The sequence below is a fragment of the Chiloscyllium plagiosum genome, unplaced genomic scaffold, assembly GCF_037043375.1.
Source record: "Chiloscyllium plagiosum isolate Xiang-an unplaced genomic scaffold, Cpla_swu_hap1 HiC_scaffold_12, whole genome shotgun sequence".
In the NCBI taxonomy this organism is placed as follows: Eukaryota; Metazoa; Chordata; class Chondrichthyes; order Orectolobiformes; family Hemiscylliidae; genus Chiloscyllium; species Chiloscyllium plagiosum.
In genome coordinates this window covers 57,079,920-57,093,700 of record NW_028270150.1, presented here as the reverse complement: position 1 = coordinate 57,093,700, position 13,781 = coordinate 57,079,920, and the positions used below count along the sequence as shown (strand labels likewise).

Sequence of the window (13,781 nt, the reverse complement as noted above, 5' to 3'; positions counted from 1 at the left end):
TAAAAATTGTGAACAGTAGTGGTCTCAGTCAGTGTTGATCTTTGTGGAGCATCACTTCACACTCAGTAAATAACTGCCTTTTATTCCTTTTCTCTGCTTTCTGTCTTGAAGCCAGCTGGCAATCGATTGTTCTGCTGATCACCTCATTCCATATTCTCTGGCTTTATTCATTAGTCCATTATGAGGCACTTTATTGAAATCCTTTTGAAAATTAAGATAAACCACGTCTGCATTACCACCGTTGAGCATTTTTGTTATTTCTTCAAAATTTCAGTTAGCATAGTCAAGTTAAATATTTCTTTTTGATATCCATGCTGACCATTCATTTTTATATTTATGTTTTCTAGATTTTCTTCTATTCTCTCCTTTAGTAAAAAGGCCATTATTTTTTCCTACTGTTGATGTTAAACTGACTGGTCTCTAATTTCCTGGACATGTTCTGTCCCATTTCTTAAATATATTTTTGACACTTCACTGTTTCTTAGGAAATTGTGAAATACGTTGTAATGCCACTGCTGTTGCTGCGCTAGATTCTTTCAAAGTATATGGATGCAATTCATCCGGACCACAGGTTTAATTCTTTCAATTTTTTAATTTGTTTAGTTTATTTAATATGTCATTTTTAAAATTTAAAATGCACTTGTATCATTGCTCTTTACCAAGGAGAGATAATGTTATGTTGAGCTGTTGTAACACCTAAGTGAAATCATTATTTAATATAAAAACAGGAATTGCTGGAGAAACTCCGCAAATCTGGCAGCATCTTTCGAGCGAAAGCAGTTAACATTTTGGGTCCAGTGGCTCTTCAGAACTGCTCCTGAAACATTAACTGTACTCTCTTCACAAACCTACAATTGTTTTGTAATTATATGGGAATGGGAGACTGAGTGGACCCCTTAATTTCTAGACTGCAGTCTTTGGTAGCTCCCAGAATATTTGCTGTCTACTTAACAATGGTCAATCATTTTATCAAAGATCAACTGCTCTCTTTGAGTTAGTATCAAATGCCAACCAGATGACTTTTTTTAAACTCAATTAAGATGACAAGCTCTTTAAACTCAGTTACTTCTGTGCAAAACTTAACTGACCACCTTGACACGAATGATGCACAGCTTCTAATATTGTTGCCCATTTTGCATAGACTTGCAAGGCAATCTCAATACCTTCAATTCTGCATATAAGAAGCTCAGCCTGTCATGCCTGGTACCATTTTGATAGTTTAAGAATAAGAGAAAATGAAAAGGTATAGTTTAAAGGGAAGTCCATCTGTGTATGAGTTCTAAGCCATCTTAGAGTCACCAGACCCAATTAACATAGGAGGTGCTATCTTTTACCACTGGGCCAAATCAACTTTCTAACTGTCTGCACCGGGCACACCAATGTCAGAGACTATCGATGTTGCCATAGTGCCCTCCTGGCATTGCTTCAATGCCAATGATGAAGTCGCTAATGCTCAAGTCCCACCTTTTGCTGCTGGACCTATCTTGCTGACATCACCTCAGCAGTCACTCTCCTCCAGACTGGGCTCACGTTCACTTCCACACTGGGCTCACTGTTCTCCCCCACAAGTCCCACCGCCGCCAATGCCAGGAGTGGACTTTGTTACCACTGCTGCCTCACATGCTTGGGAGGCCGGGCCTGGTCTTGACCTGCCGAAGACGCCGAGAAAGGCTTTTAAAGAGAAGAGAAAAGAGCAAAAGTAAAAAGAGAAACAAAGCAGACAGAAGTGGATGAGTCCTAGACCAGGAGCTTGGATGCGGTGCTGCTACTCCACTGCTATTTTGGGCATTTTAAATTATCTGGATTCAATGGGAGCAACATAGAACAAATGAAGTTTGGTGCTATCCTGTAACATGTCCACCTCCGTGACTGACCGCTTCTGGCAACCATGACAAGCTTGCATGGCTTTGTGTCTATGCTAAAAGGCATGACAGAAGTGCTGAGACTGTTAAGTTCTGATTGAGGTGACGGGGCACAAATGTTGAGTTTCCAAAGAAGTCCAAAGTTAGTGAGGGGCGAGAGCTTTGAGATGCGCCATAATTGGGTGCATATCAGTATTACAATGAAAGGTATCAGTGAGCTTAGTGGGACTGCAGTATTGAAGTGGTTTTATATAAGTGATTTTGAGATGGCCATGACTCATGGTAAGCTTGGAGCCTGTCCATTGTCAACCTCCTTAGATAAAGAATGCTGGTGGTTGCTGACCCATGGAGCATGCTCTGAGATCTGGAGCCGCCAGATACCCATTCTAACTTTCTTGTTAGGAATCATTGCCATTCCATTGCCTGAGAAAATAGTAAACTGCATCTAACTGAGGCAAGAGAATGTAGCCTGAAGAGATGTCAGTATGCAAATAGGCTTCTTGCTACTCACTAACAAGTTTCTCATTCTGGCATTAAATTCTTGGATGGAAAATCAGAGTTTGTTTTTTTCTCAATGTCAAAAATCTCATTTTCTGATTTCGCCATCATTTTCCCAACTTACTCTCTATTGGACACATCATTCAGGGGTTGGAAGATTCCACATAATTACTCAAATCCAGATTTGACAGCATCTTTTATTTAAGCCAGCAAGATTAGTTCCACAGGCAACTGCCTTAAGGTAATTCTTTCACTGAAAGAAATTTGATATAAACTATTGAAAAAAAGGCAAAATCTTAAAACTTAGTAGCATTTAGGTTAATGTCCTTTAGGAAAGGAATCTGCCATTTTCAACTGGTCTGACTCCAGACGGACTGCAATGTGGTTTAGTCTGAACTGCCCTGCAGGCAATTAGGGATGGCAATAAATATTGGCCTAGCCAGAGATACTGCCATCCCATGAATGAATAAAAAACAGTCTGTATTCTGATGGAAGAAATGCTCTTTTGTTGGTAATTGAACTCTTGAGTGCCTTCACCTTTCTTTTGCCAAGATTATCAGCTGCAATGTTCATCTTTTTTTGGAGTATGTAGTTGAGGTGAAGATAGTTCTTATATTTTATTAATTTTAAAAAAGCTGATTTTGCTTTCAGATATTAAACACAGACGAATTCCAATATTATTTTTTGCGAACAAGATGGACCTCAGAGATGCTTTGTCATCTGTCAAGGTTTCCCAGATGTTGTGTTTAGAAAATATCAAAGATAAGGCATGGCATATTTGGTAAGTGGAATTACAGCCTATTTATGTCAGCATGTTTATTTCTCTGTAACCATGTATTGCTGCATGACAATTGTAAAAGAGTGAATACTCATGAAATTACGTTTCAAGTGGACATCTTTCACTTTATCCTTATCAATAATTGAAAAGACATCTGTAGATTTATTCATGCACCCAAATACTCTAAGAACAGTTGACTCTATTAAATAAATACCATGGCTAAGGGTCGGATATGTTTTAAATACGCCAACTTGTCAATGTTGATGTTTCACCACAAGATGTCAGTAAATGTCGTCACGATTATAACATTACAATAAAAGTTGGATGACCAGACCTGTGTATATTTGCATTCCATATTGATTCTTCAAAATTACACATGGGAATTAAAATATGCTCCAATTTTATCTCTGACAGCAGAATATCTGCTCTGATTGTTGAAATGTTCTTTGAGTGTGTGATTGTAACCTGGATAGACTCCTATTTGTGAAGCTGATTATCTGTAATGCCCATTTTTTCATTGGTATTTAGTAGGGAAAAACAAATTATACCTTAATTAAGTGAAAGAGAAGCACAGGTTTTGCTTTCAGATATTATGAATGCAAATAAATTGATATCATAGAATCCCTACAGTATGGAAGCGGGCCATTTGGTCCAATGAGTCCACACTGACCATCCAGAGCATCCCACCCAGACCCACCCCCACCCTGTCCCTGTAACTCTGCATTCCCCATGGCCAAACCACCATCTTTAGATTGTGGGAGGAAACTGGACACACAGAGGAAACATATGCAGACACGGAGAATGTGCAAACAATTGCCTGAGAGTGGAATTGGACCCAGGTCCCTAATGCTGTGAAGCAGCAGTGCTAACCACTGAACTACTTCATTTTTTGGTACAGTTTCAACCTCCTTTTAAAATTTTGTGAAGGAAATGTTATCTATATTGGGCAATAGACTTTCCTGTTTTTCTATTTTGACAATGTTTCCTATCAGACTATTGAAGAACCAAAAGTACCATTGGAAGAATAATGTGAAAATATAAACTGTTTGCAGTCATTTCATCCTGTACTTATTTTAAAAAAAACTTAATGCTGCATGGTATTCACAACCTCTGATTCATAAGATATATATTTCTAGTAGGCACCCTTGAAAAGTACATATCAGGATGTTTCCCCTGATCTTGTGTTACTTTAATGATTTCCAAAAATAAGACTCCCTTGCCAGGACCATGGTTAACTAAATGAGTTCTGAAATGTTTATTTCTGGAAGCTATTTTGAATAAACATATGTTGGTGATGTGATTACATTATATTTTTGGTAGACTGTTTGACAATTTATTGATTTTTCTTTAGTGCCAGTGATGCAATAAAAGGGGAAGGACTACAAGAAGGTGTTGACTGGCTTCAAGGTATAAATTTGTAGCTCAACAATGTTCCATTAACTCCCCATTTCAGTACCTTAGAAAGCACCTTGTATCGTAAGCATCATGCCTGTGTTTATGTTGCTTCCTTATGCTGCAATACCTTTTTGGATTTGCCCTGTTCTCTGCATGCAGACGAATGAGCATTGTGTTAGCAGTGTGACTATCCTGCATAGCATGTGCCATTATTTCAATTTTAGGACTATCTGCTGATAAATGCATATCCATAGACAAAACAATAGTACAAAATAAATGAAAGGCATGATAGAAAATGTAAGTGACTTTTTAAAAAAAAAAGCTTGGCTTATTTCATAAGTAGGAAATTTGTTCTGAACATAAGTGAATAAATTATTAAGTCATAAACTTTGGCAGGAGAGAAGAAAACGCTTGCTTTTATAAAGTCCCATGCTACTGCTTGAGTAATTCACTATTAAATTAATTATCTAAGTCCACCACTTTATTGTAGTCAAATGCAGCAAAATTACTCAAGCAGAAGCAAGATGAATGATCAATTCATTTGTTTTTGATGGATACAGTTTAGGGAAGAAATTAGCTCGGAATACTATACTATTCTTCATATTGTGTCCTAAAGTTATAGACATTCACCTAAACCACTGGAATTGTTAGTTGTGGTATTTTTAACTGCGGTATTAAATCTTACATTTCAGTCCAAAAATTACGTCCCCCCACACTGCAACTCTTTCAACATTATCAATTTAAGATTATATGCCAAAGTCCTAAAGTGGGATTGAAATCCCAAACCCTTTGATTTGGAGATAAACATGCTACCAAACTGACAAAACTCTATAAGATCCATAGTTTACTCTGTCTTGGAGCCAGATGTTCACTATCTGTATGCCATTCCAATTGAATGCAAAATAAATTCATAAATATTAATATATTTTCAGAGGCACCCCAGGGTTTAAATTTCAGTGTATGGCCTTATTGAGCAACAAAAGTATTCCCTCTGATTAATTATATAAGCTCCTCAAATCTAGGAAATGAAAGTTACACATACTTTGCATTTTGTGCAGTACAGAAAAGTGAATAATTAGAATAGCTCTTTCTAAAATCATACAATTCGTGCTGTATTATCACATCGGTTTCTGTGACATATTTCCATTATGTCTGCATTTAAAGTTTACTACTTCTGCCAGTTTTAGTTGGATATTAACACTATTTTAAAAAAAACTTCTTCAAAATCAAACATGCAAAATAACAATTATGTCATAAAACAAGATCAAAGCCTGAATTAATTATTCATGCATTCTAAAATTTGATTGCAATACTGTAATTAATCCTAATGTTTAAATATGAATTACACTTGGGAATTATCAGTATTCGGATTTTTTTGCTATAAGGGAGAAAGCAATGAGAACAGTTTGAGAGCAATTAAATAACTAAATGGAGATGGACTGTTCATGTAGCTAATAAGATTATCAACATTATTCACCACCTGGTATATATTTATAGCCTACAAATTATAGACAGGCACCCAGAGAGACAAACTGTCTTTTTTAGTGAAATGCATCTATTGTATAATCTACAGTGGAATTGAACGCAACCATGGAAGATACAGTGCCTTAGCTGAACCCAACTTCTTAATCAAATAAGGACAAGGCAGGAAAGCAGTGAGGGAATTATCTAAAAGTTTTTTTTTAAATGTAATAAATATGTTTGAAACAACAATGTGGAAAGTTTATTCTTTGCATGTCTGTTGAGAAACATCCAAGTCTGACATCATGTACACTTTTACACTTCCTCAAAATTCTTTCTGCAGTGATCAATAATCTATAAAGCGGATGTTGAATGTTAGAAAATATAATTAGAATAATCAAATGCATAGCGATTCTATTAATTGTATTATTTTCAGAATTTGATATTAAACCTCATTTTATCTTCATTATGTACAGAAATGCCACTGTAGTCATCTGATGAATAATTACAGCAAGCCATAGCAAATAAAATATCAGCCACTAGGTGTCAGGCATATTTTGACTGCAGGTACAATAGTTTTATATGGTTAAACCAAACATTTCCTGTCTTTTTGCTCTGGCAGATGTAGATTCTTTTGTTTAATTTCTTTCACCTTCTCACTATTTATTCTTAGATTAGATATTTTCAAACATTATATTTTAATTGTGAATATAATTGGGAGGAGTTTATGGATACAGGTGATTAAAGCCATGTCTTCTAACTCCTATGAAATTAATTTGTTATAATTACAACTCCAAATTATTGTTCAGATGGGGCCAGTGTTTTATGATTAGAAGTGAAACACGTTTGCAAAATATCAGGGTTTCAAAGTTGTGAAAAGAAAAGTTTTTGTCTTCTAGGAATGCGAATTTGAATACAATGCCAGTTTATAAGACTACGGTCTTTTTTTATATATATATATGTGTGAACTGTATGATCCCCAAGAAAAATGAATTAGGGTAATCTCAATCAAATCCTTAATGGCCATAAGTCAACAGCACAAATCTGTTTCCTTAACTCTTGCATATTGGAAAGATTACAGTGAGCTGGTGTGAAATTTTGTAGTAGAAATGTTTTCTTCAATGATACTGAGCCACAGTTGAATTTTTACAATGATAATCAAACACTAATTAGCTCAGGAAACATCAGTCATAGTATAATGAACCCACTAGTCTGATCCAACATTGTGCAATAATTGCATTTGTTACTTCCTGCAGGCTACGCTCATCTAAGGGGGCATTTTATCAATATTATACTGCATTAATACAATGTTTGTCTGAAAAAATCTTAATATTTTATACCCACTCAATTGCCAGAATATCATCACTTGGAACTTATTCATTCTTCCAATTGTAGCGATTGGAGTAACAACTTATGTTCTATTTAATTCTGGTTGTTATATCAAATGGATTCAATTAGCCAGTTTGCCATTGACTTTCTATGAAAACAGTAGAGTCATTACATTGAAACTGTCTGTCTAGCTCTTCTTAAAGAAGTTTGAAAGCGGACTAGTGCCTTTATATACATAAGAATTTTTCAAAATGAAGATCTCTGTCGTAATTCCATATGAGTTTTAAAAAAGCATATGCCAAGCTAATTTATTAAGTCTGTAAATAATGCTGCTTCTTTAATGGGGATGGAATCAAATTTGGTGCTAACTTTTAAAATGACATGGGATGAATATCTGGAGATGGGAGATTTGAGGAATAAGGAAAAGGCAAGGAAGAGGGCGTAATTGCATAGCTCATTCAAACAAGCCAATAGGCTGAATGACTTCTGATCTGTACCATTCGGTGATTCTATGAAGTACAGAAAGTGAATTTAATTGATAAGATCAAATGCTTCCAACATACTCATTGTTATTAACTGCCCTTTTTGCTGCTTTACCTTGTTTTAGATGCAGCACTTGCCATTCATTATGAAGCTAAACAATTTGCACTCTCCAGAAAAAGAAATGTCAATGCATCTGATAGAGCCAGTTACAAATTCAGGCAGGTGAAATGATCAAATTAGAATACGTCTTCAGTTATATAGATTGGAAAAGCTCGGACTGTTCTCCTTGGAGAAGATACAGTAAAGAATAGATATAATGAAGATGTTCAAAATCATGGGGATATAAACAGATCAGAAAGAAAAACTGTTCCCGTTAGTGACATGGTCATTAATGTAAGATGATTGTCAATAAACCCACAGGTGGTGAGGATAATTAGGTTAGATTCCCTACAGTGTGAAAACAGGCCCTTCAGCCCAACAAGTCCACACCGACCCTCCGAAGGGTAACCCACCCAGACCCATTTCCCTCTGTCTAATGCGCCTAACACTATGGGCAATTTCGCATAGCCAATTCACCTGACCTGCGCATTTTTGGTCTGTGGGAGGAAACTGGAGCACCCAGAGGAAACCCACGCAGACACAGGGAGAATGTGCAAACTCCACACAGGCAATTGCCCAAGACTGGAATTGAACCTGCGTCCCTGGCGCTGTGAGGCAGCAGTGCTAACCACTGAACCACCGTGCCATCCTTAAATAATTATCTAAGGACAGAAAATTTACAGGGCTGCAGGGAAAAGGAGCAGTGGGACTATCTGAGATGCTATTTCAGAGATCGGGTATGTGCATGCCAATTCTAATCGTTACATTTCTGAGTTTCCTAATATTCAGCAAATTTGTTCAACATATGCCTGGTCATGCAACAAAGGCTTCTTGGGTTCCTTTCCCACAGTGTTAACCAGTCTTGATCAGGTTGGCCGTCGAAACACAGCAATTGGCCTCAGTGCCTGGTATTCTGGAAGGTAAAATAGATCTATGTTCCAGTGATCCATGCTAAAAATGTATCTGATATAGGTGGAATCAAGTTTAGCTGTGATGGACCATAATTCAAATCTCACTGGAGGTTTACATATGAATAATAATTACTTGAATAATCAAAGGGCAGAAGTATTCCTGAGATTGATTCCTTACTGGGAATAACACATTATGAAGAAGCAGGGGAATGTTTAATGACAGGGGGTGGGATGAGGTGTGTTGATGGGTTAGTGATATTATTTTCTGGACTGTTAATCAAGAGTCCCAGGTAATGTTCTGGGGACCTGGATCTAACAATGACCCTGAATCTGTTGTTGATTGCTGGACCAATCCATCTGGTTCACTAATGGCCTTTAGGGAGAGAAACTGCCATTTGGATAGTAAATGTTGACCTGCCTGTGAATGAATTTTTTTTTAGTTAATCTATTTTATCGCAAGACTAGGAAGTTAGATCTTCAATCTCCTGTTCTACCATAACCCCCTAACTCAACTAAATAAAATAAGATATGGGATGCTGGTAAGATGCTGTCTATCTATATCACCCTCTATAATTGTTAAAACAACTCAAAGCTTTGTCAAGGGACTATTACAAAATTTCTTAACTGCATTTCTGTTGTATGATTTTGAGCTTTTTCATTACATCATACTTTTCAGACAAATGGTATGGTACTTAATGTTTTAGTTAAATGTCTGACTCTGATATAAATTGTTTATTCAGGGGAGGTAAGCTGACTGTGTGTAATTATGACAGAATTTACAGTCTGCTGGTTATTCCTTCAGCCATTGTACTGTGAATAGGAGTGAACAGATATCACAGGATAATAATAAAAAGTAAGATGGGTATTTTGTTTTGTTGTTGTGACATTTTGCTATTATAGACTGGAGGGTTTGAGTTATAAGCAGAGTCTCGACAGGCTGGGACCTTTTTCCACTGGAGCATAGGTTAGGTGGTCGCCTTTTAAAGGTTTATAAAATCATGAGGGATATAGATAAGATGAATGGAAGGTGTCTTATCCCTATGGTATGGGATTTCAAGACCAGGGGCATATTTTTAAGGTGAGAAGAAAGAGACTTTTAAAAAGACATGAGGGCAATTTGTTTTTTTTACAGTGTGGTTTGTGTGTGGAATGAACTTGAAGAGGAAGTGGTGGATATAGGTACAGTTATAATGTTTCAAAGACATTTGGATTAAGTACATGAAAAAATTGTTTGGAGAGATATTATCCATGGGCAGGTAGGTGAGATTAGTTTAGTTTGGGATTATGGTCTGCATGGACTGATCGAACCAAAGGGTCTGTTTCCATGCTATATGACTCTATATCTCTGTGATACTAACTAGATGCCAAACCAGATAATAGAATATTTTAGCTTAAGGAACCTAGTGAGCACAGCCTGCATTTCCAAATCTCATTGTGCAATAACCCAGATGGCTATTTTCTGCTTGGATCCATCAATGTCCCATCTGTATTATTGTTCTAGTCTCAAGCTTAATACTTGGTTTGTGAGTTTTTTTTCCTTGATAATTATCTGTACAGCAACTAATAATTTTACGTTATTGACTATATTTAGATAGGACAATTACAATTTTTGGACAATACACTTGATTATAGTGGACTGTGCAAATTTTATTATTTCAGAAAACAGCATCTACTCTCCTACTTCTGTCATGATTATTGATTTTGTGTTATTGACTCACCAGATCAAATCAAAGCAATGAAGGTGTGAAGGCCACTGAAAAGAGAGGCAAATTAAGGTGATTTGATACTACTCAAGAGATGAACATTGCACCAAATATATCTCATCATGTTGGGGACCAAACTTTTAATTTATCTTCATTTAAATTGTATGTTTCAGAAAGCAAAATAATGTACATAGTCAAAGTAATGTAGTATTTTTGTAATACTAAGATACAGTAAATTTTACTTTGAATTGTATTAAGGAATTATTTGTTGTAAAGATCTGGAAGAAGTACCCAATGAGAAGTTGGTGTTTAAAGACTCATCAAATATATTACTTGCACAAAGAGTCTTGAATTGAGGGCTCACTGCCAGCTTGCTCTAAACACGTAAATAAGATAGTGCAGTCTCGCACATTCCCAAGCAACATTTTCCTAAATAATGTCAAAAATAAATTAAAACCCGGTCCATAGCCACTCAGCACTTGTTAGGTCCTTGACAGCTTCACTATAGGCCACTATTGATTGATCTAAACTTGGAAGATGTTTTGCTTAGCAGAGAGCAGCATACAGCCATTTTTCATTACAGTAAGCTGGCAGGAGAGGAGAACTAATTTATAGCTCTTTACGTGGGTAACATTCTCTTTTTTTTTTAAATAAAGAAACACCAAATCAGGCTACTTGAAATACAAGTTTTCCATCTAGACTTGGCACATCCTTTTCAGACATGCTTAGAAAGATATATAATTTCAAAACATGCACCTTGTCATCAATTGCATGGCCTGGATTTTGTGGTTGTGTACAGATGACAAAATTGCAGTGTTCTCTGTTGTTACTTCTCCAAAATTGACAGCAACTTTTGCCAGTCACACATTTGCAGTTAAACTTTGAAATCCAAAGGTTGCTGTATGTTTCTCTGCTGTCCACAGGAATGTACTGTTGAACTCCCCACTTATGGAAATCTGTGAGAAATCACTGAACTGATGAAAACTTGACTTTTTATACTGTGATATTGATGTAAAAATCCTGGAAAAGTTTGACCTTTTAATGAGATATAACTTGTCTTTTTTTTAAGCAGTGTCAAATGTTTCCATCATGATGAAATCCAGTTTAATTCTAGTATTTCAACTAATGTAAGTTCCAGTCTTTATTTCGCTTTCTGCAAAATGTATGAAATGTGAAGGTCATATAATGCATTTTGCCATCTATCTTGTGGTTTGTGAGAACTCCTTAATGTGATTGGCTGCTTACCCTGCCTGATGATATCACATTTGCTGGCCACCTCAGAATCCATTTTACTTGACACCAGATACAAATTAAAGTCAGGAAATTTGAAATCCATTCCAAAGAGACCTTATTATCGTCATGGGCAACTTTCTTTGAGATCCGTTGTGAGTGCCATTTCATCACTGATCACAAAATCCGGACTGTTCATTATGCAAATCCTGATGGGGGGGAAACTTGTAAACATTGCAGTAATTTCTTTTCCTTGTTTATTTCATTTCGTCACACAAACAAAATGCATTTTTTGCATCTTTCGTTTTACCCAAGTTACAAAATTAACAAGGTTTTGATGGAGTCATTCTATTTGCTTGGGTTATTACTGATCCCGTTTAGCTAAGTGTTATAAAAGGATGAAATCAAATCTATTATTATTATTTGAGTCTATCTTGTGAATGGAAATTAAAGAAAAGTAAATCAATTAGTGGCATTTAGTTTCTTTATCACATTTTTCTAATGGTGCAGTATGTACCTAGAACCTTTTATATTGTTACATAGGATGTAATCAATCAGTTTGCTAAATCCTAAGCTGTACTTGGCTAGGAAGTGAAAATATCAAACAAAGTCATTTCATTTTCTTTTCGTGGACCCAGTTTTTTGTAATGCTGCAGCATGCACTTCATGCTCAGAAGCCTTACTTATGTATTTCCTGTAGCTGCTAACTCACTGTAACTGTTACAAACTTAATGCAGCTTGACACAGTGGGAAACATGGGGCTAGGTCTACTTATCACTGAAGAGGCTGCACTGCCCTGCCTTCAGGAAAACCTTCCTGAGGTAAAGTTGGAGGTGGGGGGAAACAAATCCATGGGCATGTCCACCATCAGTGGTTATCAGTTTTATCATTTTGAATCTTTTGGCCGAATCAAGATGATTTAGATTCCTGGCTCCTCTTATTCATATTTCCCCCTTTGTATTACCATTTTGTCTGCAGGTTTTGTTTTGCCATGCATCTATTTAAGTCATGTGTGGGTTAACTAGTAGCAGCTTGCTGCTTTATTATCAAAAGTTTCCCATTTGATTGTGTCAAATACATAGTTGTTTTGATTGCGTGTTTGCACCTTCTGTATAGGCACCTTTCTTCCTTACTTGGAAGGGAGACAAATTGAGATCATTTTGCTGTGAGAAAGCCTTCATTTCTATTTTTACCTCTGAATTCTCACCAAGAAACCAATGAAATAGAAACAAGGGCAGCAGTACACCATATCAAGTTTGTTCCATCATTCATGATTATTTCTAACCACTTTACTACGCACATCAAATGTCCCTTGATTCTGAGAGATTGAAAATCTATCTTTCTCAAACTTGAAAATGTAGTCAACAATGAACTTTCTGAGATAGACAATTCCAAAGACTTAAAGCTCTCTGAAGAAATTTCTCCTCATCCCGGTTGTAAATTATAAAACTTTAAACCTGAGCTCATGTCCTTGTATTCCAGATTCTCCAGCTGGTGGGGAGGACCTATCTGCCATGTCAGGTCACCATGGAATTTCATGATTCCATAAAATTATCCTCTCAGTCTTCTAAACTCCAGAGTATAAACCTAATTTGCTCACCTAATGGTAGAGCAATTCCCAAAACCAACACCATCTCCAAGGCAAGTCCACTCCAAGACAGTCCTTCCAAATTGATGATGACCGACTTCTATTCAGGTTTCTGGGTTCTGAAATGGCAGATAAATCCAGTTCATCACCAGTGTCACACTGGGGCAGTGATGCTTCTTATTCTTTGCAACTCTGCAGAATGCAGTCCTGCTATTCTAGATAAGCACTCCTGCCGTGTCATTATTATTTTTCCAGACATAGAGTCCAAAACTACATACAATAGTCCATCTTCAATCTAACCAAGCATCTATACAATTGAAGCAATACATCATAACCCCTGGATGGAAGTTTGCTCGCTGAGCTGGAAGGTTCACTTTCAGACATACTAGGTAACATCATCAGTGAGCCGCCGATGAAGTGCTGGTGTTTTGTCCCATTTCTATT

At 36.6% G+C, this 13,781-nt stretch overlaps 1 protein-coding gene across 4 annotated transcripts in view; it reads left to right on the top strand.

Annotated features, from left to right (window-relative positions):
• Positions 1-12,215, top strand: part of arl6 (ARF like GTPase 6) — a 35,784-nt gene extending 23,569 nt beyond the window's left edge. The window contains exons 6-8 of one of the 4 annotated variants that reach the window (XM_043700800.2): positions 3,012-3,141; positions 4,490-4,545; positions 10,538-12,215. In XM_043700800.2, coding sequence (XP_043556735.1) covers positions 3,012-3,141; positions 4,490-4,545; positions 10,538-10,563 — 212 coding nt within the window. In that variant the 3' untranslated portion in view covers positions 10,564-12,215. Of the gene's footprint in view, positions 1-3,011; positions 3,142-4,489; positions 4,546-6,106; positions 6,412-6,470; positions 6,556-10,537 lie in introns of those variants that run through there. The other 3 variants (XM_087992854.1, XM_043700799.2, XM_043700798.2) reach the window with 3 other exon arrangements.
• Positions 12,216-13,781: the final 1,566 nt, after the last annotated feature.